We start from the raw sequence: 27,772 nt of genomic DNA on the forward strand, positions 1-27,772 counted from the left end.
ATATGAAAGAGTGAGAGAGATCACAGAGGGAGAGAGAGAAGCAGACTCACTGCTGATGTGGGGCTCGATCCCAGGACCCTGAGATCATGAGCTGAAGGCAGATGATTAACCAACTGAGCCACCCAGATGCCCCTGTCACTGATACCTTTTTGAGGGTTATACCCCTAACTCATTCTTTTCCTGTAAGCCCTATAGTTTTTATTGCCTTTTTTTTTTTTTTTTTTTTGCACTTCGTGGTGATTTTTAGGAACAGGTACATAATAGCAGTGCAGACCGCATACCGAAATACATGTCCTAACTTCTATGACTAAGCCTGGTGTGGCCATTCTAATAGACATTAGCTTTATCCAATACTGTTTCTCATTTAAACCAAAATGTCTAATCAGCAGCCTGCACTGATCGACACCTCAGAGGCTGGTTCAGATACAGATACACATGAGGCTTGGAAGAAAAGGAAAAGAAGGGGGGGGGCGCAATCACCCTCCGAGCATCTATAATGAGCTACAGTGGGCTCAAGCTCTACCCAAGCAGTTCTTGCCTCCACACTTTAAGGTGAGAAATGCCACCACCATGGGCGAAACTGAGGATCAGAAAAGCCAGGTGACTCTCATGTGTCCTTACAACTCAGCTGACTCCCCAGCCAGTGAGTTTCACCACAACACGCTCAAAGGAAGAAATGAGGAAAAAGGAAGGTTAACTGGAATTTATAGGGAACCTACTACCCAGAAAACAAACAGGTGCCTTCCCAAACTCCATCTCAAAGTGAACAGCACCGAAGTCCAGGTAGGGGGCCCTGCAGAATCAAGACGGCTGTGGAGTTATTGCAGCGGCTGTACCACGTTCATCTCTAGGCTCCATCTGAATTACAACCCTCTGCTCCAAAATGATCTGCCGGAGGAGGCTGCACATTCCACACAACTGGGAGGGTTAGCCCTGGGAACAGTGAAGTCCACTTGTTCCACAATCCCACGTCTCAAAAGAGATCAACTACTGGCCGGAGGACCAGAGTGCTATCCACATTGTTAACGCTGCTCGAGAACATCTTCTCTCCTGGGTATTCTTGCTTGAGGTACTGGTTAAAGCATATATGGGTGACTTGTTCCTGGAACCCTAACTCCTCCCACTGCAGAGGAGTTACACTTCACTATTTTATTAAAAGGGCAGAATATTCTGCCGAAAGTGACCAGATGAAAATGCACACTAGGTAAAAAGTTAAAGATCTTCTCCCTCTAGATGCCCTTCTGAATCAAAGACAAAAGAGTAACAAATAACTCCAGCTCGAGAGGCTGGTGAGGACCTCTCCGCCAAAAAGCCAGGCTAACGTACTGTGGCTTCACACCAGACCCTCAAAGTCCTCCTTGTCTGCCCGGTAACAGAGCAGCAAATCTGATACCCTCTTTATTCATCTGAATTCTGAAATGAGACAGTCTTGAGAAAGATGCTTGGCTTATGGGTTAAGTACTGAAATATGGAAGCTGCTCAAGGAAATGGCAACAAACCACTCTTTCATAACATTCACTCCCAGGAAGGCTTATGTGGCTGAGAACCCCTCAGTTTCCCTGAGAAGTTAGCCAGCTCCTTCCCTTCCTTCGCAATTTCTGGCACAAAACCACCAACAAAGTGAGTCTGCTCATTTTGTAGTCACTGTCTGGAAACCCATCCATAATATGTGGGTAAAGCTGCACCTTTTAAAGAAGACAAGATATTTGTTGTAGCAATTGCAGATAAAAGGTGCCAAACACACATTTTTCTTTATTCCAAAAATTCTTTTGTTACAACTTTCATCTTATAAATAGTCTCTACTTTTACGATTCATTTCAGGCGAAGAGAAAACTTGGTTTTGTTATTCTTTGGCTCTTATTTTAATTCGAAGATGGGATAATACTTAAAATTCCATGAAGTCAATGCATTGAATTGACACCGTGGTCTTCCCACACGCTGGCAGAAAGAAAATCGGTGTGAAGTCCTCTTCGCTTATATTCAAGAGTTACCGCAGCTCTTTCCAAGCGCGGATAAGATCCGTCCATCCCATCTTTGATCCCAGCTGATCCTGGAAATGAAAGTCTCTCTTTCATGGGCTGTTATTGTCCAGCAAATCTCCATGTCCTTCTGTGAACCCTCTCAATTGGCCTAACTGGAAGAATAGTTACGAGAGGAACAAGACCTTTCTTGCATTACCTTTTTTGATATCTACATTTTTTTCTTTTTAAAATTGGACTCCTGCTCAGATTAAATGTCCATGTGGGTCCTCCCTGATCCATGACCTGGCCTAACTGCTTTTCTTAGAGAACTCTCGACTCCTCCCTTACCTGCACGGCTCCTCAGAATTCATACAAACCTCTTCCCTTCATTCACTGCAGCACAGTCGGTCAATTCTAGCGACAATCAAAAGAGCCTCCCGATTCTCCTGTCTCCTCAGTAGCTGCTGACCCACATAGATTAAGCCTTCCGACTGTCTTGGTTTGGTCTCCCCATGCCAAGAAAGTGATACTGGCAGCGACCTTTCATCAGCACATCCCTGTCAGGGGTTAGGTTTCTGTCCCTTATAAGCATCTTCTTCACACTGAGATAAAAAGGCTTTTCAATCACACTACCCATGGGTCTCAATACTGCATCCTGGTCACATGGTCATATCCTCTCCCACTGAATAGCTTTCTTTGATGCTCTCAGAAACAGTGTTCAAAGCATCAAGCTTGATTCAGGTGCCTTCCCAACACATTGCTCCTTGGCCTTCAACGAGTAACATTCAGTTCGACCACGAACTACACAGGGTCTTTGTATTCCAAGGCACTTAAAAAGTAGTCTCCAATTTCAATTAATCGTAGGTAATTTTTTTTAACTTAAATTACCTTTGTCCCTATGCCTTTTATTCAGTTCTGTGTCTTCCGTGCCCATGCCCTAACACGCATGCCACCCCCATCCCACCTCCCAGCATCACCATCTTAAAAGGGTAAAAAAATCCCCTTGTCAGGATGACACCCAATCATTTCTCTCCTGTACAAACTGAAAGGAAATTGTCTGGTCCCCCAAACTACATTTCTTGTGGAAGGTTTCCTGAAAGGTCTTCAGGGAATTCTCGATTATTCTGTCATTCAACCAACCCTGATCAACATGTCACCTAGTCAGATTTCCTTATGTTTGGGCAGAATCACATTTTCACCAAGAGTCAGATTAAGTTGAGAAGGGCAGAAAGCAAGGCAAGGAGTTCAGGTTAGTATCAGAGATGTTCTCTTTAAAAGGACCTCATAGGGATGCCTAGGGGGCTCAGCTGGTTAAGCCTCTGCCTTGGGCTCGGGTCATGATCCCAAGGCCCTGCTCAGCAGGGAGCCTGCTTCTCCCTCTCCCTCTACCTGCCGCTCCCCGTATTTGTGCTTTTCTCTGTCAAAGAAATAAATAAAATCTTTCTAAAAATAAATAAAAAAATAAAAGGCCTCACAGATTTACCTATCAACATGCTCAAAAAATTCAACCTTAATTACCTTTTATTATTTACTAATTTATACATTATGACTAATACAGGCACTGGGCATTAATAAAGTTGACTCTCATCCAAAATACACTCTGTTACAAAACAAAGTCAGGCCCAAACCCTTACATGCCCCCCAAAAAAAGATGTCTCGCTGGCTACTTAGAAAAAAAACTCAACTTCAGAAAAAGACACAAAGTATTCAAGCACTCTTAAAGCTGCCAGTGTGGAAGTTCAGCTCTGCAGAGGCCCAAACCCCACTGAACTCACAGTTTCTTATTTTATGCTGGTCTAATAAATGACTCTGAACCAACCCCTAATCCCCAAGCTTCGGCCACTTCCTGGGTGAACCATAAGATTTATTTCTTTTGTTAGGGACGTTTTTAGACTTTTATGAGCCAGAAATCTAGGTGCAAGGGAACAAATCTGCTCACCGTTTTCATGGATTCAGTAGATCCTTTGTAAACTGGGTAAGAATGTGCTAAACTCGGTCTTCCCTCAGCAAACTTTCTTGGGATACTGAGCTTCCCTTTCAATCTAAGCACACTAACCCCTTCTTAAAAAACCATCAGCAACCAGCACTTTATGCCCTATAAGCAGAGAATGGCAATGTTTAGTAGTAATCAAGGCTTCTGAATTAAGTCTGTTTTTCTTCCCCTTCAACCATACAATTTCTTTGCACTGGAAAAGTCTCCAAAGCTCCTCCGGGAAGGATGACAATATTAAAATGTATGCTCTCACGCAGAGGCAAGACAATTCCTAGAGATGGTGTACATTAAAAATTTAAAAAAAAAAAAAAAAGGGAAACATTTTTGCTGATAACAGATTTTGCAGATAAATTCGGCAATGAAGAGGAATAGTCACTGAAAATAAAAGAGTTGTGGGAGCAAAAATGGGTATACTCTTTGAAGTATACTCTTTGAAAAGGGCAATTTGGCAGCCTGGTCAAAAACCTTTCCTATATGAATATCTCATAACTTAGCAGCTCTTCTTCTAGGATGTATACTGTGGAAATAATTACGTGTCAACGATTTAGCTGTAAGTATATCTGTCACAGTAGGTTACAGCATGTTACACAAAACCTGAAAACAACCTAAATGTTCCCAAAATGGAGGATTAGTACAATAAATTATGTCATTTCTCTAATGGGTATAACACTCATTGAAAATAACATGATAGATAATATAGACTTGCCCAGCTAGTTACCATATATTGGGTGGAAAAAGCAAGTTAACAAATAACACATATAATTTAGTCAAAATTTTGTTTAAAAATAACGTTAATATACTATTTTTCATTAAATCTAAAATGACATCAATTATATGATTTAACATATTACTAAGAAAGAAAAAAATGCTGCCAATTAAGCTTATAAATTACATATTGATTTTCAAGTTTACTTCACATTTAAATGTAAAATAACAAGTGTATCAGAATCAACAAAATATGGAGAGTGTACGTGAGTAAAATTTTTACATCAGCGTAAGGAGGAATTTTAGACAAGACACAAACAGCAGCACCCGAAGCTTAACAAACAAGGTTGCTTCAAATTTTGAATTCCTGCACAATGAAAGGCAACATTAAAAAGTGAAAAGATGAACCACATGCTGGAAGAAAATGTCTGCAATGCACAGAATTAAAAAGCAATTAGTATCTAGCATATATAAAGAAACACTACAGATTAGAGAGAAAAAGACAGCCATATAGAAAAATTGACAAAAAGATACAAAGAGGCAACTCACAAAATAGGAAATCAAAGAACCAAATAAAAACATGTAAAAGAGGTTCAATCTCAGTGGTAATAAAGGAAATTCTAATTAAAACCACAAAGCATCCACCAATCAAACTGGCCAAAAAGAAAAAAAAACCTCACAATATTTTTGTTGTTGTTTTTAAGATTATTTACTTATTTATTTGATAGAGACAGAGAGGGCACAAGCAGGGAGAGCAGCAGCAGAGGAAGAGGGAGAAGGAGACTCTTCATGAGCAGGGAGCCTGATGCAGGTTGGGACTATAGGACCATGACCTGAGCCAAAGGCAGACACTTAACTGACTGAGCAACCCCGGCGCCCCACAATATTAAGTTTTAGCAGGAATGCTTATGCATGCTCCAGGGAGTGTGAGTACTGGTGAGCAATTTGATCGTATCTACGAAAACTGAAGATCTTCAATCCTTACAATAACATTCCAGCTCCAGCACATGCCTTAAAGAAACAGACATGCAGGAACACCTAGGTGGCTCAGTCAGTTAGGCATCTAACTCTCGGTTTCATCTCACATCACAATCTTAAAAGTCCTGGGATCCAGCCCTGCATCTCACAGTCCACGTCCAGTGGGGAATCTACCTGAGGATTCTCTCTCCCTCTCCCTTGCCCCTTTTCCCCCAAAGCCCTGTGTACTCGCTCCTTTATAAATAAAATCTTAAAAAAAAAAAAAATAGACAATACAGTCAAGATATGCACAGAAAAATTTCACTGTAGCATGTTTATAATTGTGAGGAGATAAAAACAGTATAAATATAAAATATATAAACATTTACTTAGCTGTTATATTATTAAGTATATAGGTATAAATTATATATAAAAATAAATTATCAAATATAAATGTTTATTAAAATAATATGTGTTTAAATATACATTTATATGTTTTTATATTTTATATTTACATGACATATAAATATAGTAAATATAAGGAAATTTGATTTATAAATAAAATTTACCTATTCATACAATGGAATACCTTATAGCAGTTTAAATGAATATGCCAATGCCATGTAGCTCTGTATATAGAGAATGGAAATGGGAAGAGATTCACGGAACTTTCTACTGGATTTGTAATGTCTTTGTCAAGAGGTTAAAGAAAGGGGAAGCTTGCAGCAAACACAGCATAACTCTAAAGTCTGATATAGCTGGGTGATGAGCTCAAAGTATGTTTCATATTACTCTCCATGCTTAACTGCATGCTTACAATATGTTACAATAAAAATATAAATTTTAAAAGCACACGCTAAAAGATTATTAAATTTTAGTAGATGTATGTTTACATGTATGTGTCTATATATGTGTGGTCCTGGGCAAATTGCTTAAGGTTTCCTCATTTGTAAAATGAGGATAAAAGCAGCTACCCCACACAGTGTTGTCAAGACTGCACCAAATAATCCATGGGCAAAACTTAGCATTCCCCTACATAATGTAAACACTGAACACATGCTAGCAGTCACTAATGGTCAGGAAAAAATATATACAATCTGGAAAGCACCAATGGTTAAATCTGGGCATTGGCTTGTTACTGCTGTTCTTCTCCATTTTCTTTTTCCTACTTAAAAAGAATCTTTTTTAAATTTTAAATGCTACTGAGAATGTGAAATCATTTACCTAGTCATTATCAAATACTTCTCACCCCATCTCCCTCTAAGCCGGGTACTATGCTAGGTGCTGGTGGATACGAAAATGGACAAAATCATCTCTGCTCTTGAGGAGCTCTCAAGAAAGTGTAGTGAGAATGGACATTTGTAATTACACACACATATAGTAGTGTGAGAATGTCTCATGGACCAGCCTCGGACAACACAAAAATCTTTGGAAATAAGGTTTCATTCTGAGACGAGGAGGAGGAAGCCAGAAGCATGTGCCGATATTCAGCGTTACCTAAGTGTATAAGAGTCCTTGCACGGCCAAGAACTAAATCATATTCAACAAGAAGGCACAGAGTCTCCCGGTATAATCCTTTAATCTGGCGGCACTCAAAGCATGTTTCCCTGGCCCAAACGGTTACTCTTTAGTGACCAGAAAAGTACATAAGTTTTTAAGCATTTAGAAACTTTTGTACCAATTTGGCATCGCCACATCTAAGTAATGTGATCAGTGGAGAAGCAGAGAACAAAAGTAGGGATTCCTAACAGACTGAAAATAAGAAAATAAAAACAGAAAAGAGAGGGAAAAAAAAAAAAGGATTGGTTCTTCACAGACAGTGTAAGAAGGACCGTTTTCTAACTCCCTGGGTAAGGAGCTTTGGCTAGTGCCAAAAATGAGTTTGGAATGAAATGCAATGGCAGCGGCTGGTTTATAACTTAGCGGAGAAGCTCCAAATCCCAACGTCTCTGAAAGCTCTCCACAAACAAAACATCCAAGAGCTCGTACAAGACTGTCATCCTTGATGGCGTTTCAAGGAGCACCTGGGGAAAAGGGCCTCTGGACATCCATGAATGGGTGTGGGGTAGCGGAGATGGCAGAGCCGAAAGATCTAGAAACACCCCTCCTCAATTAATTCTACTTTGAGGCAGGAAACAGACAGGCCAGCCAATGACTGCGGGAGAAAAAGGATGGTGTGAAATGGCAGTGCTGAGGTAAGTCGGCAGTCCAAACACAACGGCCTCCCTTATGTAAGAAACCACAGCAGAGCGCAGGCTGCCAGAGTCAAATAATGTGCCTCTGTGTGCGAGGGACTGAGGGAGCTGCAGAGCCCAGGACGCACTTGGAGTTTATCTAAGCCATGTACACACGGTCTGTTAATGAGCACTTGGTTCCCAAAGTGGGCTCGCTGCTGATAAAAAACAGATGCAGGGCCAGCCGAGCAAAGTGGCCTCGCTCCCCGCTGCCTGGGACCACTATCTCACGTCTCCTGGGTCTTCCTGGCACCCCCTTCTTTAATGAACGTTTGCAACCTGAAAATGCCTCACCCTTCCACTTGGCTTCCTTCAGCCTAATTAAATTTAAAAGTACAGAAAGCCGGTCGGTTTGGAGACAGGGAGAGAGAAAGGGGCCGAGGTGTGCTCTGTGGACTCACACAGCCCAGCCTTCCGTACCTTCGGTCCTTAAAACTACAGACAGGCGTGTGTAAACTCTTCAAGATCAGAGCTGCAAATGCTGCAAATTTCAGAAAGGCAATGCAGCCACCAGGGAGACAGGCCCTCAGGATTCCCAAGTGGACCTTAGGCAATCGCTCAGTAGAGGAGACTGAAGGGGTCAAGAAGATCAAGTTGGGAAGAGACAGCTGGCTAGATGCCTCGATAAAGCAAAGTCTTGTGGCTCAGAAATGACTTGGCCAAGAGGAGACATGGTCCTGGGATCTCCCAGTACACAAGGTCTCCTCATGAGTGGCGAAGAGTGTCCCCCAGCCTGTGAGAGTGGCATATCTGAACCCAAAGCCGGGCAACCCAGTGGATGACAACCCTCCACTCTGGCCTCTGGGAAGGAAAATGCAATATTCCTGTCATAGTTGCAGTACCAAAGAAGCAGAACACATTCATCCAGGTGGAGAGAAAAAAAGAAGAAAAAAAAAAAGATGGCATTTAAATTTACTCATGACAAATATGTCTGGGGGGGCCTACTTTGTGTCAGGCTCTCTGTCACCCTGCCATTTACAGCCCAGTGAGGCAGAGAGATGCGAAACAAGCAGATACACATGTGAGAAGAGTTACAGTAGACAAAGCAGCTTGACCTTGTCTACCACGGATCAAGGAAAGAGGCCCAGGGGAAGTGCTAGTTGACTGATGGAAAAAATGGTAAGGAAGGTTTTGGGAAGAGTGACCTGCATGGTGGAGCGTCCAAAGTCCAGGGAAAGGGTGCTCCATCTGTCCAACTAGCCTAAGCCATAAGGCTAGAGCTTAGAGAGCCGAGCAGAGCCTTCCATGGAAGGCCTGAGGGGGCAGATGGGGTCATACCATGTGGGGCTTCTTAGGCCTTATGAAGGATTTGGGAATTTACACCTAAGGACAAGGGGCAGCCAGGACAACATTCTAAGTGTAAAATGTCATGCTCAGAGTTTTTTTTTTAAAGATGAAAATTGGTCTCCTTACACATAAAGCCAAAGTGCCAGGAATAAAGGAATAACCCATCCTGATCAGATCTCCTGAACTTGTAAATAAGCTGGTGTGGTGACGGTAGGTCTTTGAGTTGCAGAGGTCACTGCGGGAACCATGTCTTCTCCAACTTGCCATCACAGAGCAGCACAACAAAAGCACGCCATCCTCGTGCCTGGCACTCAGCAGTTCTGGTGGTGATTTCCAATCTCTACGCCCGGAACCAGCCTGCAGAGTACTAAGCTCCCGCTGTCTTAGGGATGGGCACCTTAAGATGGAAAACTGGGTCTCAATACCATCATACCCACGTTAGAGTGGGCAGTGGCCTCCCCAGACCCGCACACGGATCTCGCCACATTCCAAATGCTCTAAGGAAAAGATACAGTTCAAACTCTACCTCGGCAAAGTGTTTCAGCCTCTGGCAAGGATGGGGGTGGGGAATCGGCTTCCCTGGGCTGCTCCATCTGCCAAACTTAGAATAAAGAGTGTTTTCAGGGCCTGGAGTTTTCCAGCTGCCTGGAAACAGGAAGAGCCCAATCCCAGAGAACAGTAACCCTCACACACACCCTACATAAAGACATGTTGAGCCATTAGCCCTAATTGCCTATGACTGACACAGGAGCAAAGCCGGCCTTCCAGGCATTTGCTCAGCGGAAAGAAAACAAACAGCTCACAGGGGACACAGGCAGCCATTTTCTCTCCTTTCTGCCAAAATGATTTTGCTCTGTTCCCCCCAAATTACAGCATACAGATCTAAAATTATAAACCAAACAAAGGTCTTTCTAGTATTCTTCACCACATACGAGAGAAAACATAAATCTCTGCAGGAAAGGGCTGGACACCAGCAATTGGTTATTAATTTTTTCACAAAACCAGGAACTTCACAAAAACTTTTCAGACCACCTCTCAATGTCCCATCTCTCGGGGTCTGAGGTATTAGGAACCGCTTGCAATACCTGTTGTTTATTCATCATATTTTAGTAAGATATATGTTAGCTAGTGGGCCAATGCTAAGGATGTGATATGTACGTGGTAAAAATCACATTTGCCTTCAGATTTACGATTTTTGTTTCTAACAAGCTGGTTTTCTAAAGAGGCTTAAGAAGATGGAGCATATTATACATCAAGCAAGAGACTGTGCATCCTTCCCTTGCCCTTTATGAACTACCAGGGTTCAGGGGAGCTACCCACACATCACCACCACCGCCATCAGCCAGACCAGGGACTAGGGTGATAAAGACACTGGTTTCCTTGGTACCAAACTGATAAGCAGGATGGATTTGAGGACCAGAACAGGACTGGCTCTGACAATGACTGCCGGTTGCTGAGATAAGACTTCATTCCCCGGTTCAGAACCATTCCCTTTCTTCACCGTTCCCTCACAGTCGATTCAAAAATATCACTCACCAGGTAGAACATCCAGCATGTTCCGCCTTCCACTTCCTAGACAGACACGTAAGGTTATGAACTCCCCCTTGCAGAGACGGTGAAGCATTTGAGCAAGGACACATCGGATCCAGTGGAGACCGGAAGCCAGATCTGTTTGATTCCAGGGTCCACGTTTTTAATCTCTCTCGACTATATAGCCCAATTTGAGCTTCCTTTTGGCTTAATGGGGTCGCCGTCTTACCATCCAAGGTCTTACCATTAGATTTAACTCTGAACTAAAGGATGGCCAGAAAACGAGTTAGTCCGTGTTGTTAGTAGTTGTTGTAGTTAGTTAGTTGTTAGCCCCAGTGTATTACAGGACGTTTATACAATAATATTCTGAGCCGGATATCCTCCAGAGATGGTTAAGATAAAATTCAGGAGAGAAAAGCAGCTTTCTCAGCAGGATCTCAATGAACACCCTCCAAAGACGAAGGAAGGCAAAATGAGCTCCTTGTTCCTTGACTCTTTAAGTCAAGCCATTCATTTCAAGTCATGGTATAAGGTAGCATTGATTCTGCCCCAGATGATTTAGATTCTTTTCAGGATTTCTGTAGAATAAGCAGTTCTTCTACACCTCCCTCACTCCTGTGCATGGCAGCCTCCCCAGAGACTACAAGCCACTAGGTAATAAATAACCATGTTGTTTCTGTCCTGGCGAAGGAGCCTGAGTTTTGAGAGGGGTAAGCGCTGCTGTGGGCCAAAAGGCTACTCACCCGGCGGGCAGAGCATCAAGGGCTTGGGCAGCTGCCGGGAGCTGCTGGGTGCCTGAGGTGCTAGGCTCCTCTCCTTCCGCTGGGGTGGCCGAAGCAGGGAGAGACACTGAGGTGGGGTTCGGGGTCACACTCGACACTGCAGCAGGCGACGATGTCACCCCAACAACAGAGGGTTCTTCAGGATCAGTGGCTGCAGTGGGTTCGTCGTTCACTGAAAACAGAGAAATCGTACTGGAGAGATCAACTCAGACTCGTATTCACAATAACTAGATTTTTCCCTTAAAGTGGTAACACAGCACCTATGATGTTACCACGCATGTATCTGGCAACAGCAAAAAGTTTTATAAAACATAACTTTGGAAATGATAGCAAGTCAGTAATGGCCTGCCCCTGTTCTCCACCCCTGCACCGCACCCCCAACAAGTGGGAGATGGATCTGAAATAAATATATATAATGTTATCTCTTTTGTATACCTGTATTACATTTTTCTAAAGTATTCTGATTACACATATTACAATAAAAGAGGAGCAAGAAGGCGGGTAATAGGGAGGTGTGTTGGTGCTAAATGAAGCAAGGCCAAGGCCACATCTGCAGGGTCACATTTCTTTGACCTTGCCATTTGTCTGCCAGGCACAAATAGCACCTTCCTTCAAAAAGCTCTCAATACTATAAGAAGCAAAGAACTTCCAACCATGTGCTTGTTCTTTTAAAGTCTCATGCTCAAAGCATGGAACAAAGATTAATACTATAGATGAAAAAGATGAGGGACTTGTCTGCCAAATAACGATAGACAAAGAGGAAGAAGTCAAATAAGCCTGTTCTGAGTCTCCTTATTTCTCTACTTCTTTATCTCTTTTATGATCACTCATGTTCACAAGGACCCCAAGACAATGCAATAGCTTCTTATTCAAAAAGGGATCCAATGAGGTTTTCGAAGAATTCTTTGAAAATGGCTAAGCCATATGCCGAGAATTTTCTACATATGTGATTGCATATGTGCACATTTATACTAGAATTTTGTAGGAAAACCCCTTAGATGTGATTTAGCCTCATCTTCCTAATTCAGAAATTCTTTTTGCAGTTTCAAATGTAACAAATGCACTATCTAGACTCTTCTTAAACGCTTCTGACAAGGAATTCGCTACTATCCCATCACTGAGCAGATGTCCTGACAGCAAGTTTTTTCTTACGTGAAGCAGAATTTTACTGGCTGGTCCTATGGGGTGGGGCTTAGAGTGGGGCCCCACCCACCCCTCCCCCCACCCAATACAGTGTAAGTATGTGGCTACCCTGTTTCTCATTCACCTTCTCTTCTCTGGTAAGAAGGCCTGTTCTTTCTTTAATGTTACTAGGCCCTTCCCTTCTTATCACCAGGCTGCTCTCTTTTGGTATTTTCTCCTACTGCCTCTCCTCAATAATGACAGCAGGAACTGAACATAATATAACAGACACCACCAGACCAGCAGAGTCAGATTTCCAATCTAAATGGTAGTAGTTAACATGTACACAACACCAGTGTATGCCAGGCAAAGTGCAAAGCATTTTGCATTACCTCATGTAAGCCTCACACACAACCCCACACATTAGGTACAATGAATATCCCATTTTACAGTTGTGGAAACTAAGGCTCAAAGAGGTAAAATAAACTGCTGAGGTCGATAGGCCCCTAATTCTCACCCCTACTGCCTGTGTCCAGAGCCTGAACTCCTCACTAACGATGCTCTCCTTCTCCCTCTGTGAATATCCTTTAAAGCAACCTAAGACGGTAACAACTGAAGCCAAGACAGGATCCTCCTGGCTTACCTGAGACCGGGGGCCAGCTGGAACCAAAATTTCTTCACACGATGTGATGCCACCCGCTCTTCAGAAATGAAAAAGAGCCTAGGGACTACCTGTAATCCATTCATTTGCTTTCTCACCAATGTATGAAACACGGTCTGGCACATCAACTAAATTAGTTGTTTAATAAGTGATGCCATCTTACGCAACTGGTATTTCCCCCACACAGATGTGAGACTTCGTACTTCTATTCCTATTCTAGCTCAGCTGAGTTGGTGAGACACAACAGATGGCAACTCTCTTCAGGCAAATCTATAAATTTTACTCGATTCCAATACAAAAATCATCATGACATTTTTGAGAACCAAATAAGTTCATTCTAAAAGTTATAAGAAAAACTAGGGGTGCCTGGATGGCTCAAGATGTTAAGCCTCTGACTAGTAACTTCAGCTCAGGTCATGATCTCCGGGTGGTGGGACGGAGCCCTGTGTCGGGCTGTGTGCTAAGCAAAGAATCTGCTTGTCCTTCTCCCTCCCCTTCTGCCCCTCTCCCTGCTCACACTCATTCTCGCTCTCTCTCCTTAAAATACATAAAATGTTTGGGAAAAAATAATTTAAAAAAACAAAATGAAATACAGAAGAACAGCCATGAAAATTCTGAAGAGTGCTGTGTGAATGTGTGTGGGAGGGAGAAGAGTTCTCTAAAGTAGTAACACATCATAAAGCTGTAACAATTAAAAGAATGTGGGGTTAACAGAAGAATAAGCAGATGTTGATGAAATAAACAGGAAGTTCAGAAACATTATTAAACACACACAGGAATTCAGTATATGACAAAGGCGGCATTTTAAATGACCGTAGCAAAGAGATCATTCAGTGGACAGCACTGTGACAACTGGGTAGTACACTGAGGAAAAGATGAGTTATAGCCCTCCCTTATCCAGGACATGAAAATAAATTCCAGATGAATCAAAAATTTTGACATAAGAAATGAAGCTAAAAAGAAACTAAAGAAAACACAGGAGAATATTTTTATCTCAAAGTGGAAAAAACTTTCTGAAGTATCACCCAAAATCTAGAAGACATAAAAATGAATGAATTCAACTATATTAAAGGGTGTTTTTTTTTAATGGCAAAAAAAAAAAAAAATCACAAACAAAAATCAAAGAAAAACAAGCTGGGAAAAATTATTGCCAACTCATACTACGGATTAATGGCTAATTCCTTTGATATGAAAAGTATCTCTACAAATCAGTAAGAAAAAGACCAAAAATATGCACAGGCACTTCAGAGTAAAAGAAATACAAATTACCCCTAAACATATTAAAAGATGCTCAATCTCAACTATGAGAGATGCAATCTAAGGGGCACCCGGATGGCTTAGGCAGTTAAGTAGATATCCGACTCCTGATTTCAGCTTGGGTCATGATCTCAGGGCTGTGAGATGGAGCCCCGCATCAGTCTCTGCCTGGGTGTGGAGGCTGCTTAAGATTCTCTCCCTCTGCCCCATCCCCCCTTTAAAAAAATTAATCTGGTAAATTAAAAAAAAAAAAAAAACACTGGTAAGAGTATAAGAAAAACTGGCATTCTCACATACTGTTGGCAGGAGCAGAAATTATTAGAACCTCTGTGGAGAACAGCTGGCAATATGGAAAATTTAAATGCAGTAAGAGGGGGTGCCTGGGTAGCTCAGTTGGTTTAGTGTCTGCCTTTGGCTCAAGTCATGATCCCAGGGTGCTGGGAACAAGTCCCATTTGGGGCTCCCTGCTCAGCGGGGAGCCCCGTCTCCCTTTGCCTACTGCTCCCCCTGCTTGTGCTCTCCCTCTCTCTCTCTGACAAATAAATAAAATCTTTAAAAAAATAATGAAACTTGGGGCGCCTGGGTGGTTCAGTGGGTTAAGCCTCTGCCTTTGGCTCAGGTCATGATCCCAGGGTTCTGGGATCAAGCCCCTCGTCGGGCTCTCTGCTCAGCGGGAAGCCAGCTTCTCTTCCTCTCTCTCTGCCTACATGTGATTTCTGTCTGTCGAATAAATAAATAAAATAAAATAAAATAAAAAAAAGAAAGAAAGAAAGAGTGATCTTACCAACCCTGAGCTCACCCACCACACAGGACATCCATTTAAAATAATAATAATAATAATAATAATAAAACTTAAAAAATAAAATAGATGCAGTAAGAGGGAGGTGGGGGGAATGTGGGGTGGGGGTGTAGAACAGAGGTGGTGGGCCTAGAGATGAAATTAAAATAGCCATGAACCAGTAATATTTAGAGCTGGGTTTACTGTAATTTTCTTTTTGCTGTTATATATTCAATGTTGGTGACACACAGGGAGTTGCATACTTCCATTAGGAGGCACATCACAGCTGGCTGTCACCCTTCTGCAATGTCAGCACCCACTGATGATTATTGCCTAGGTCCATAAGTTGTTTGGGGATTGCAAAACAGCCATATTCTAATCCTACCGTGCCTATAGGAGAAACTTTCCCTCGTCAATTATTTGGCTACCTTGAGGTTCAGCTTGCAAAGAAAAGGCAGGAGAAATGCTTGGGTCTTTCTTTTTATTTACCAATTTTCAGAATAATGAATTGATTTCCTTCCATCCTCCAAAAATAAAAAATGAAATTTTGTTTTGTGTAAAAATCATCATAAGCTCTTGGATTTAAACTTATTTAAAATATTTCAATCCATAGCGATTATTATTATTTTTGATACTAAAATTGCCCCCATATCTGGTTGGGGTTAGTAAAATGGCAAAGGGAGTAAAGTGGCAAATTTCTTCAAGTTTGCTTCAAAAATCTATGCAAAAATTTCTAAGATAATTATTAAGTGGGAAAGGGCAGAACAGCATATATATTTTGCTAGCGTGTGTGTGTGTATATGTGTGCCTTCAAAAAGATGTGCATATGCCTGTATAGTCAAAGAGTATCTTTCAAAGAATCATAAGAAACACAACAGTGACTGCCTCTGGGGAGGAAACTGGGGGCGAGAGGACGAGAACGGGAAGGAGACTTTCTTTACACTGAGTTCTTATACTTTTCAAATTCTCAAGATGGGGGCGCCTGGGTGGCTTAGTCCATTAAGTGTCAGGTTGCGATCCTAGGATTCTGGGGTCAAGCCCCACATCATGCTCCCCACTCTTTGGGAAGCCTGCTTCTCCCTCTCTCTCTGCTTGCTGCTCTACCTGCTTGTATTCTTTCTCTGTCAAATAAATAAATAAAATCTTTGAAAAATAAAAATAAAATTCTCATAATGTATATGTATTACCTATTGAAAATAATTATAACGAAATTATTGACATGAAAAGAACAAAAGCAGAGCCCCATTTTCCACAGCATGCCAATGGTAAAGACCCTCTAATCAACGCTATTTGGATCAGGTCACACTTGCAGATATAAATCTAGTTCGAAGGGTTCCCACCAGGACTGCATCCGTTCATAGACCTTGATTCACCACAGGCGCTCATCTGTTTTGGAGCTCTGTGCTACACTTTGATTTGGAAATAGAGTGTGCGAGCCGGATATCCTTGCACTGACAAACTTTCTGTGTCCGTGCTTGTATTCTTCTATGCTCAAAAAGTTTATGTGTGTGTCTTAGAACATGAGAGCTTGAAAGAAACTCAGCAGTAAATGCAGCCCATCACGGCTTCTGACTCTGCAGATGATTAAGTTACTGGTTACACCAGTAAGCCAAGGACAGAGCACCATAATCAGGCCGTGATGGGGCTTCAAGTAGAGAAAAAACTGGACTGACAAAGACAAGGAGTTACAATTTAGTCATGATTTAGAGAACTGCTGTATTTTACATGTTTTCTATTAATCCTAATCGTGTGATATAGACAACGTAGCTCCCTGCAAAGACTGCACCCTTCTTGAAAACAAGAGCAAATTTGTTTCCTTTGTTTTTCACTACTTCCACTCTCTGTCTCCTGTGTTCTTGTCTACACCTCTTTCTCACTTGAGCCCCACTCCCTGGAGCCCTCTACACCACATAAGCCAGACTGATCCTCTCCATGAATCCCACAATACCTGTGCTCTTGACTACTCAACACACAGCCCCTGTGACATCTGCTGTGTTGATACTTAGCTGACAGTGTCTTGAGCTTCTTTTTCTAAACAGACTGGAGGGCAGAAACTTATTTTATAATTTTTTTAAAGATTTTATTCACTGGGGCACCTGGATGGCTCAGTAGGTTAAGCCGCTGCCTTCGGCTCAGGTCATGATCTCAGGGTCTTGGGATCATCCAGCTCTTTGCTCAGCGGGAAGCCCGCTTCTCTCTCTCTCTCTCTCTCTCTCTCTGACTGCCTCTCTGCCTACCTGTGATCTTTCTCTGTCAAAGAAATGAATAAAATCTTTAAAAAAAAAAAAGATTCATTTATTTGACAGAGAGAGAAAGCACAAGCAGGGGGAGCAGGACAGGCAGGCTGCCCACCGAGCAGGGAACCCAATGCAGGGCTCGATCCCAGGACCCTGGATCAGGATCTGAGCCAAAGGCAGATGCCCAACTGGCCGAGCCACCCACATGCCCCCTTATTTTATAACTCTTTACACCATCTATGCTCCTTAGCAAAATGTCATTCGACAGATATTTGTTCAAGAAATACTTGTTTAGGGGCACCTGGGTGGCTCAGTGAGCTAAAGCCTCTGCCGTCAGCTCAGGTCATGATTCCATGGTCCTGGGATCGAGCCCCACATCGGGCTCTCTGCTCAGCAGGGAGTCTGCTTCCCCCTCTCTCTCTCTGCCTGCCTCTCTGCCTACTTGTGATCTCTGTCTGTCAAATAAATAAATAAAATCTTCCCCCCAAAAAGAAATACTTGTTTAATAAACCTAATAATCTAGTGAAAGAAGTCTGAAATAAAACCATCTGACATTTGTGTAACACTATCAATCACAAAGCAGTTTCTTTTCATTTTTATTTTGGAATAACTTTATAGACTTACAGAAAAGTTGAAAAGATACCACGAAGAGCAATAGTACGGGAAGGTTAACACATATGTTGAAGCTGAAAAATGAACACCAGTACATTACTATCAACCCAACTTCAGACTTTATTTGGATGCACCAGCTTTACCACTCATGCCCTTTTTCTGTTCCAAGATCCAATCCAGGAACCTACAATCCCTTTAGCAAACTTATTTTCATCAACTCTTTTACCTGCCTAATAGCTCTGCAAGGAAGATAACTATTCCCATTCTTTTTTTTTTTTTTTAAGATTTTATTTATTTATTTGACAGAGAGAGATCACAAGTAAGCAGAGAGACAGGCAGAGAGAGAGAGAGAGAAGCAGGCTCCCTGCTGAGCAGAGAGCCTGATGCGGGGCTCGATCCCAGGGCTCTGGGATCATGACCTGAGCCGAAGGCAGAGGCTTTAACCCACTGAGCCACCCAGGCACCCCTACTATTCTCATTCTATTTAAGACAAAACTGAAGCTCAGAGGTTCCATCCAGACAGGAGCCATGCAGTTGGCAAATAGCAAAACCAGTACTCAAATCCAGAACACCACAAAGTAAAAGCAATGGTTTTACTTGGAGGAAGAGGGGAGAGGAATGGACGGGAGAAGAAACGAAGATGGCTTTGAAGGCTTTCCCCTATGGGAAAAAAAGTTGGGTACCAAGATGACGCAGTAAATGGGGTAAGTAGGTAAAATGGTAGTTGAACGGCCTCTGGTTTCTGCAACAAGGAATATTTCACAAGCTTCCCTCTGTGAGGCTGGTTAAACAACTTAAATTTATGAATCAGTTATTCAGTCAGGACTGAGACATACCCTAGTCGCAGTTAGCCAAGAAAAGATCAGGATTTGTAAATTCTTGTTCTTAATCCTGGACACGCTGCCAGCTCACTGTATGTTCCAAGACCTTCAGGTGTGTGTAGCATAGTGCTGGCTCTTGGTATATACACAGGCCTTTTTAACCCCCACATTCAGGCATGGCAAAGGCTATTGCCAACAGTGGAAACTTTTTAAACTGAAGATCAGCTCATAACATATGATTCACAGCAAAGCAGTCACTATCGCTCATCCATGAAACACAAGCAATGGATTCCAAGGCAACTAGCTGCTCGGTTCTTCATGAGAGCAACCAAAACCAGAAAAATCTTTCATTATTAGCATGACACTCGGTGAGGCGCTTATATAAAGAAAAACAACCAAATTAGATGGGGGGGAAAAAGAAGAAAAATTAGCTGGAAAGCAAGAAGAGAGACTTGAAAACCTTACAAAGCCATACCATGGGAAAGTTCAGTCCTTCCTTGACCAAAACACAGATTTGCCCAACTTCCAAGTATATCCCATCACACTTCTAAGAACTCAAAGACTGAAATTTGTTCTGAAAATGTGTAATACCAAAAAATATCAGGAATAACCCTTCAAAACATTAGAAAACACACTATCACACGTCAAGAATCAGAATCACATGGGAACAGCCCCAAACTGGAAATAAATGGAATGAGTTCAGAAATAAATTCTCACTACATATTAAGAACATGATAAGTGATAAACACTAAGTAAAACCACCAGCGAGGAAAAAAAATTGTTTCTGGAATAATAGGACCCTAATATAAAGAAAAATTAATTCGGACCCAGACTTCATTATATTTAATATGTATTCAGACATATCAGTATACAACATTCCATTAGGATAAGTTATTTTGTAATCATGAAAAAAAAAAAAGTCAAACAGATAAAGTATTTATCCTAGCCACAGACAAGAGAGAATTTTTTCTACTACTGAAGCAAAAAGTAAAACTATAAACATTTTTTTTAAATGCTCAGGCATAATTATTTTTAAATTTTCATTCCCCTTTACTACAAAAGCCACAGAAAATGAGATAAAATGTAAAACAATAATATAGGAAGGAAACTTAAAATCACAAATTTAACAGATAAAACTTAGACCTAAATACTTAGTATATATTGATAGCTATTACATTAAAAAAAAAAAAAAAAAACACCAGAAAACAAGTGTTGGCAAGGGATATGAAAAAACTGGAACACTCATTCACTGCTAGAGGAAATGTAAAATGGTGCAGCTGCAATGGAAAATAGTTTGGGGGCTCCTCAAAAAGTTACACAAAACTACCAGACATTTACCCCCACCAACTCTACTCCTAGGTTTATAGCCAAAAGAACTGAAAGATGTACACCCATATTCACAACAGCATTATTTGATATTATTCAAAACAGCCAAAAGGTAAGCACCATCCACTGGGTCCACCAATAGATGAAGCGATAAATAAAATGTGGTATACACATGCAATGGAACATTATTCAGCCTTAAAAGGGAATGAAACATGCTACAATGTGGATAAATCTTGAAAACATGCTAAGTGAAATAGGCCAGAGACAAAGTACAAACTATTCCACTTATAAGAGGTACCAGAATAAGCAAAATCATAGATTAAATTATTAGCCACTGGTTATCTTTTAAGTTCCCCCCCTCCCCCAGTAATCTCTATGCACAGCATGGAGCTCGAACTCATGACCCCAAGATCAAGAGTCTCTTGTCCTACTGACCAAGCCAGCCAGGAGCCAAGAATAAGCAAACAAGACAAATAAGAGAGGAGACTAGAGGTTACCAAGGGTGGGCGCTGGAGGGCAGATAGAGAGGAGAAAGTTATTGTTCAAGGGATACAGAGTTTCAGTTTGAGAAGATGAGAAAGATCTGGATGTGCACAGTGGTGGTGACAATTGCATAACACTGACAATGTACTTAATACTACTACATTACACACTTCAAATGGTTTAATGGCTATGTATATTTTGCCACAATTTAAAAAAAAAAAAAAAACTTGTACCAAAATATATAAATCTCTCAATCTCCAAACAAACAAAAATCAAATGCTATGAAAAAAAAATCACACAAGAGGAAAGAAACAGTCGAGCAAGCAACTAGTAACTGGAAACGTGCAATTAGGCTCAACAATGAAGTGGCACTTAACAGCTGTTAGCAAAATGATAAGCCAGTATTTACACAGTTTCAGGAAAAAATAAACTTCATATACAACCTAACAGAAATTTTATACTACTGTGATTGCTTCAATCCCTTTGGAAGGCAAGCTGATAATAACACATTGGATCTCATTTTTAAAAATTTATGTCCTTTGACTCAAACTACGCAAGAAGAAACAAAGATGTGTGCAAAGACATTTGCAATCAGATTTTGTTTTATAATAGGGAAATGCGTATGAATTGAATGGTTAAATGAATTCTGACATATTAACTGTGAAACAGTAGGAGGTCACTAAAAAAGCAAACAAGACAACATAGACATAGAACTGTATGTAAAAAAACAATGGGATCTGGGGGTGTCTGGGTGGTTCAGTGGGTTAAAGCCTCTGCCTTCGGCTCAGGTCATGATCCCAGAGCCCTGGGATCGAGCCCCGCATCTGGCTCTCTGCTCAACAGGGAGCCTGCTTCTCTCTCTCTCTCTGACTGCCTCTCTACTTGTGATCTCTGTCAAATAAATAAATAAAATCTTTAAAAAAAAAATGGGATTTTAAAAACCCTCATATCTATGCTACATAATTAAAATTGTATGAAAAACTAACTTTGACAGTCTCAGGCACTCTACATGTTTTATATAATTTATTCCTTCTAACAACTTTATGAGATATATACTCTTGTCCTCATTTTATCAATGAGGAAACTGGGCCTTACACACATACTGTACATGGTGTGTGCAGGGGGAGGGGCGCCTCCGGAATCTGACCGCGACCAGTGTGACTCCAGGCTTTATGTGCATGGAAATCACATTTAAGAGAGGAATAAGAGATGTAATTTTCTTGGATAAAGTTTTCAATAAAAAGTTAGAAAGTAAATCATGGCACACAGGTCTCAATGAAGTGCTATACTATTCATCTACTCGGCTGCACCACTTCTAAAACTTCGTAATGTTACATTTATACAGACAGGCTGCCATTCACTTTCATTTTACAAAAAAGGATACTTTACAGTTGTGACAACATGAAAAAACCACCTGGAACTCAGCTCTGTTTTTGCCCTAAATGTCTTTTTCATGCATAACTGCAGAGCATAGCCAAGAAGGCTTGCTAAATAAATCTTGTATGTCTGTGGAAATATTTCCTGGAGGCACAGCTACTACCACCATTTTGGAACTGATCCTCACAGTTCTAAGAGCAACATATTGAAAGATGAAGATGTCCTCATTCAAAGCCTCAAACTCCTTTCTCGTCTCGTGCTGCCGGAAAGGAGGGTTTCTGTCTGCTCCCCAAAGGAAAGGTAAGATCTTTCTGTACCCCTTGGATAGACATTAAAAAGCCTACAAAACCCAGGCTGGCTGGAAGCAAAGGTGAACCGTCACCGCAGCAGAAAGTAGAGAGACGAGATAGAGGCCAAGGCTTTAGTATTTTAACAGGCAGAAATCCCCAAAATGCAACGACTGTCCTTCACAGATGGGTTCTGGGAACAGTCTGGGCACTCAGATACAACACTATAAAACATTCCCAGTGCAGTTTGGGGTTAGAGACATTTGGCTTTCTGAAGACATGGCTGGCACCTGCCTTGTCTGCTGAAACATAGCGTTCCTGGAGATAAGGACAATACGCAACGGTACCTAAAAATAAACGTAGGGGAAACACAGATCTGCTCCAGTACCCAATAGGAGTGACTCAAAGACCATCGCCATATAAAGTCAATTTACCAATAGTTTTTATAAGAAAAGCAGAGGTGGTTGAAGGAAACCAGTTTCAAGTAATGTAGGCCCCTAAAAAACAAAGGCCCATGGTAGCCTGGCCACAGCCTCCAGAAACAAGTGGTTCCAAAAACCCAGTTCCCCTCCCCCATTTGTAAATGGTGGCCCTTCTCTACAAGTGACTTATTTCTTTCCCTTTTTTTTTTTTTAAAGATTTTTATTTATTTATTTGAGAAAAGTGAGCTAGAGAGCATGAACGTGGGCAGGGAGAGGGAAAAGCACACTCGTCTGCTGATCAGGGAGCCTGACATGGGGCTTGATCCCAGGACTGTGGGATCATGACCTGAGCCAAAGGCAAATGTTTAACCCACTGAGCCACCCAGGCACCCCGTGACTTATTTTCCAAAGAGAAGCACGTTTATTGGTGCTCATGGAGCTATATATGGTTTTCTATATCACATTCCATGGCTGCCACCTCACCATCCCCTTCCCCCAGACTGGAAGCCAGGGCCCCCCATGGTCACTACGACTGGATGTCCCAGCACGTGAATATGGCGGTCAGCACAGGAGCACCAGGTGCGCTGAGATGGTAGCTACTTGTACTCCTCATCCCCAGCTCATCCTCATCCTCAAGGCTCAGGAGGAACAAACTAACTTAATTCCTTCAGGTAGGTCCCCAACTCCAGGGAGAATGTCCACTCACCACACATGCACAGAGGCCAGAAGGACAGGCCCCTCCACCCTGAACTATCGGAGGGGCTCTGCAGCCCTCATACGGTGCTGCCCGCCAGCTGAAAGCCACTAGAAAGCATTCCTAGTTGAATTCTCTGACTCAGTAAGTCGGCTCACAAGGGGCAGCAACAAGACCTATCTACTAGCCTGTCAAGAAGGTATGCTGCTCCAATCTCCCCTCCTTCACGCCACACCTCGGCTATCACAGCATCTACAAAACTCATTCCATGTCACGTACTGATTTAAACATCTGAGCCTGGGTGGCTCAGTTGGTTCAGCATCTGCCTTCGGCTCAGGTCATGATCTCAGGGTCCTGGGATCAAGCTCCACCCACATGGGGTGAGTGAGCCTGCTTCTCCCTGTCCTGCTCCCCCTGCTTGTGCTCTCTATCTCTCTGTCAAATAAATAAAAAACCAGAACAACAACAAAAAGAGATCTACTCTTAAAAAAATAATTAAAAATACATTTTTTAAAAAATCTGCATCTCCCTCATCTACAGTTTACTGAAATAAACATCCAAGTCCTCTCCCAAACGCTTCAAATTAAGACAAATTACCAAATGACTGGCAGTCACTAAAGATTTGACATATCTCCAAGACATTGAGAAAAACAAACTTTTTTGCTTTTTAATTTGACACTGTCCTGAGGAGACAGAAAGAAAGCATGACAAAAAAATTGATTTGTTTTGAAACACGTCCTTCCCTTCCCACTTACAGAGAAGTAGAATCAAGGGCACAAAAGTTCTCTGTGGATATGGAAGGGCTACCCATTCTCCAATGGTATGAATACTCTCACTGGAACAACCACGGAATGTGCCCCCCACACTCACCCCCCCCACATCCACACCCCCTATGGCGCTTTGCTGCTAGTCAGCATCCCAACAGTGCTGCCATCTGCTCAAACCCAGCTCTGAGAAACAATACTTAGTCTTTTTCTCCCTAGTCTGATCATTCCCTTAAATTAAGAAAATAAAAAATGTGTCATATTTAAATAAGGTACCCCCTTTCCCCCAATACTGATCAGAAATGAATTTAAAAATTAACACTTTTGATTTTTGTGCAAAGGAATATTTTAGAAGACTGCAGTCATATGGAGAATATTCTCGGCTGAAAAGAATATGTCACAGACAAAAGAAGATGGGAAGGCTGATGGATTTTAGTATTGGAGTCTTCTCTAGCCCACCCTACATTCTGACGCAGTGAGCAAGGTTAGAAGCCACTGCTTTAGTCCAGGCCGGTATTTTGTGCTGTCACTCACCTGTGCCATTGGCCAAGCCATTGTGGGTTGGGTTCTTGACGGGCTGGCGGTGCCGGTTGCTAGTACCAGGGCTTTGCTCACCAGTTGCTGGGGCTGTTCTGGCTGAGCCACCTGAATGTCTGTGTGTCCTGGAAATTCAAAGTATAAAGCAGACAGATATAAGTCACTGTGAAAAAGAAAGAAGTATGTCCCATCTAAGTCATCGTATCCCCTCTCTCACTATTTATTGGAAATAAGACTTTTAAAAGCCCCAGTAGTCTTTGACTCAACAGAAGCTGGCTCCAAACAGAGAGACACAGGTAAGCTTCCCTCTTGGTCATAGCCCAGAAAGCAACTTTGGGTAAACTTTTCCACTTGAAGTAAACAAATCCAGAGTGAATTGCCCCCACATCTGAAGTAACTGGCAAAATATCCTATGACCATCACATTATTTTTATTGGGCTCAAATGTAATAAATAAACACCAATCACTGGACAGGCTACAGATTACATAATTCTCCCATTAGGTAAAAAGTGCCCAAAACTTATCTAAATATATTTTCTCTATAGCTAGAAACATACAGTCCTAGGGAAAAAGAAGTCAAGGGGCACTAGACAACTCCAGCCCACGCATATGTTGACAGGTTTTATCTAGGAAAGATGACTCAATGGTCCGTTCCAAATAAATGAGGAACATAGCATAAAGGGATCTACATCACCGAAGACGGCGGAATCCAGGAGCAGAGCGTCTGACAACTTCAGAGAACACGAGGCAATGGGCAGTCCGTATTCTCCCAGTCCTGTTGTCCCGACTTTGTTCACTCAGTGACAATGTCTAAGCTCCCCACCCTTCAGTCCAGGGGTTTTGTCAAAGGAGATTATTCTACTGACTACTCATTATCTATTAGTTTTCAAGTGAGAGTATTTAAAAGTGAGAGTATTTCAATATTGTCTAGTAAAGAAAAGACCACCCCTGTCTAGGTAAAGAAACAGAAGTCCAGAACACACACCTGCTTGGAGAGAAGTCTCACACCATGTACACGGGCCGTGAGAATACGATCAGCAACAAAAGGAACAGCAGTAGCTACAGGAGTGTGTACTATGCACTGGGCTGGAACATGACGTAACAGGTATCCCTGGTGTGCTGTGCACTTTATTTTATCTCATCTAACATGGAAACCCTAGAAGGAGTTAACGATTATTATGCCTATTTTACAGGTAAGAAAGAAGATAAAGTAAGCAATGGAGCAAGACTCAAGTCCAGGCAGCCTAAGATCAAGAGCTCCTGTTCTTTGGTGGAGACTGGGTGTGGGCAGCCTGGACTTGAACTGAATCCCTCCTAGGCTATTCTTTCACTGCTCACTGCGCCGATGGTGAGATGTAGAGTCCAAAGGAAAAGGTCCCCTGCTGGGCTGGAAGGCTCCATATCCATAGAACACCTCTGCCCGTGAGACTCTCGTCCAGTGTATTGGGACAAGTCCGCAACACAACAAACTTGGAGGTTTCTAGGGGCGTGAGAAGTGCCCCCACCAACCACCTTCTCCAGCACAAGAAATGGACTTTTTCGAACATGAAAGGCATAAGTCAAAATATTACTAGTGATTATCTTTGACTGTTGTGACTATGAATTCCCTTGGTTTTTCCTTTTGTGCTTTTCTAGAGTTTTCTAGTTTTCTTCATTGAAATTATACACTTTTGCAGCACCTGGGTATCTCAGGGGGTTAGAGCCTCTGCCTTCGGCTCAGGTCATGATCTCAGGGTCCTGGAATCGAGCCCCACATTGGGCTCTCTGCTCAACAGGGAGCCTGCTTCTCTTCCTCTCTCTCTGCCTGCCTTGCTGCCTACTTGTGATCTCTGTCTGGCAAATAAATAAATAAAATCTTAAAAAAAAAAAAAAGAAAGAAATTATACACTTTTAAGTAAGGAAAAAACACAATTTTTTAAGGAGGAAAAAGTTTTTTCTTGGATCAAAATGGATGGAAGGAAGGAAGGAAGGAAAGAAGACACCTAGCAAACCGTAAAGTTTTTCACTGCTAAAGACTGCATGGCCGTTAAAAATGGATAAAGAAGGTGCAACTGAGCTATGGAAATAAAGATTTAATTTAGACTCTCTTTTTCCATCTTACTTTTCCCTGAGCTAATTTCATAAATTAAAAGCTGTCAACCACACCTCAGTCAAAAAAAATATTTCAAAGTCCCCACTTCATGGGAAGAAATGTTAGTATTGAGCATCTTCCCACAACTCCTCATCGAAAGTAGAAGGAGTACAGATTCGTTCCAAAGGGAAAGAATCTTCGGCCACTGGTGAAAGTATGTGAATGTGCTGAGTGCAGAGAGCTTGACAGAGATAAAATTGGTTAATAAAAGGTTTATTCCAGCCAAGAATACCCTTAAAAGGACAAAAAAAAAAAAGCCTTTTTGATTTGGTACACACAGCCCACAGTAGAGGGCTGTACCACTCAAGAAGCAGCAGGCTGTGTGGGCAGCACAGGAAAGGCGACATCAGTCCCGTCACACGCACAGGCTCTGAGGGGCCCGTGATCACTTCCAGTCTGCAGCTGCTTGTCCCTCTGCAGAGCAGCTGGACATGACAACAGGGTGGGCCCCATTAAGTCTCCTGGCTCCTCCCTCCCTTCCCCGAAAGGGCCTGTGGTCAGAGTTGAGAGCGAATACTCTCAGAAATGCTTCACCACTAATGATAGCAGCTCGCCCTGAATGATGGGCTGCAGCAGGGCTGGGATTAGCCTGTAACCAGGGGCAGCTGGGACCACTTGGCAGGAATTGCTGCCTCCCTGGCCGCAGCCCACTGCCACCTCCGCCCTCCCCCCAACACACACACGCAGACACCCATTCCCCAGATTCTTCCCTTGCTCTCAGTCTGCAGTTTCCACTTTTTTTTTTTCACCTTGAATTACCTTTAACATAAGACTCTCTGAAGGAAGACAGGCCTCAGCAGTTGAGGAAAATCTC

The 27,772-nt window shown here is 42.2% G+C and overlaps 1 protein-coding gene across 3 annotated transcripts in view; it reads right to left on the reverse strand.

The window, feature by feature from the left end:
- Positions 1 to 27,772, reverse strand: part of WWP2 (WW domain containing E3 ubiquitin protein ligase 2) — a 147,652-nt gene that overhangs the window by 31,536 nt on the left and 88,344 nt on the right. For all 3 annotated transcript variants that reach the window (XM_082711686.1, XM_082711687.1, XM_082711688.1), the window contains 2 exons: positions 24,825 to 24,952; positions 11,411 to 11,621 (listed from right to left, as the gene is read on the reverse strand). In XM_082711686.1, the coding sequence (XP_082567812.1) occupies positions 11,411 to 11,621; positions 24,825 to 24,952 (339 nt within the window). The remainder of the gene's footprint in view (positions 1 to 11,410; positions 11,622 to 24,824; positions 24,953 to 27,772) is intronic.

This window comes from Mustela nivalis (assembly GCF_964662115.1).
Source record: "Mustela nivalis genome assembly, chromosome: 18".
NCBI classification, from domain to species: Eukaryota; Metazoa; Chordata; class Mammalia; order Carnivora; family Mustelidae; genus Mustela; species Mustela nivalis.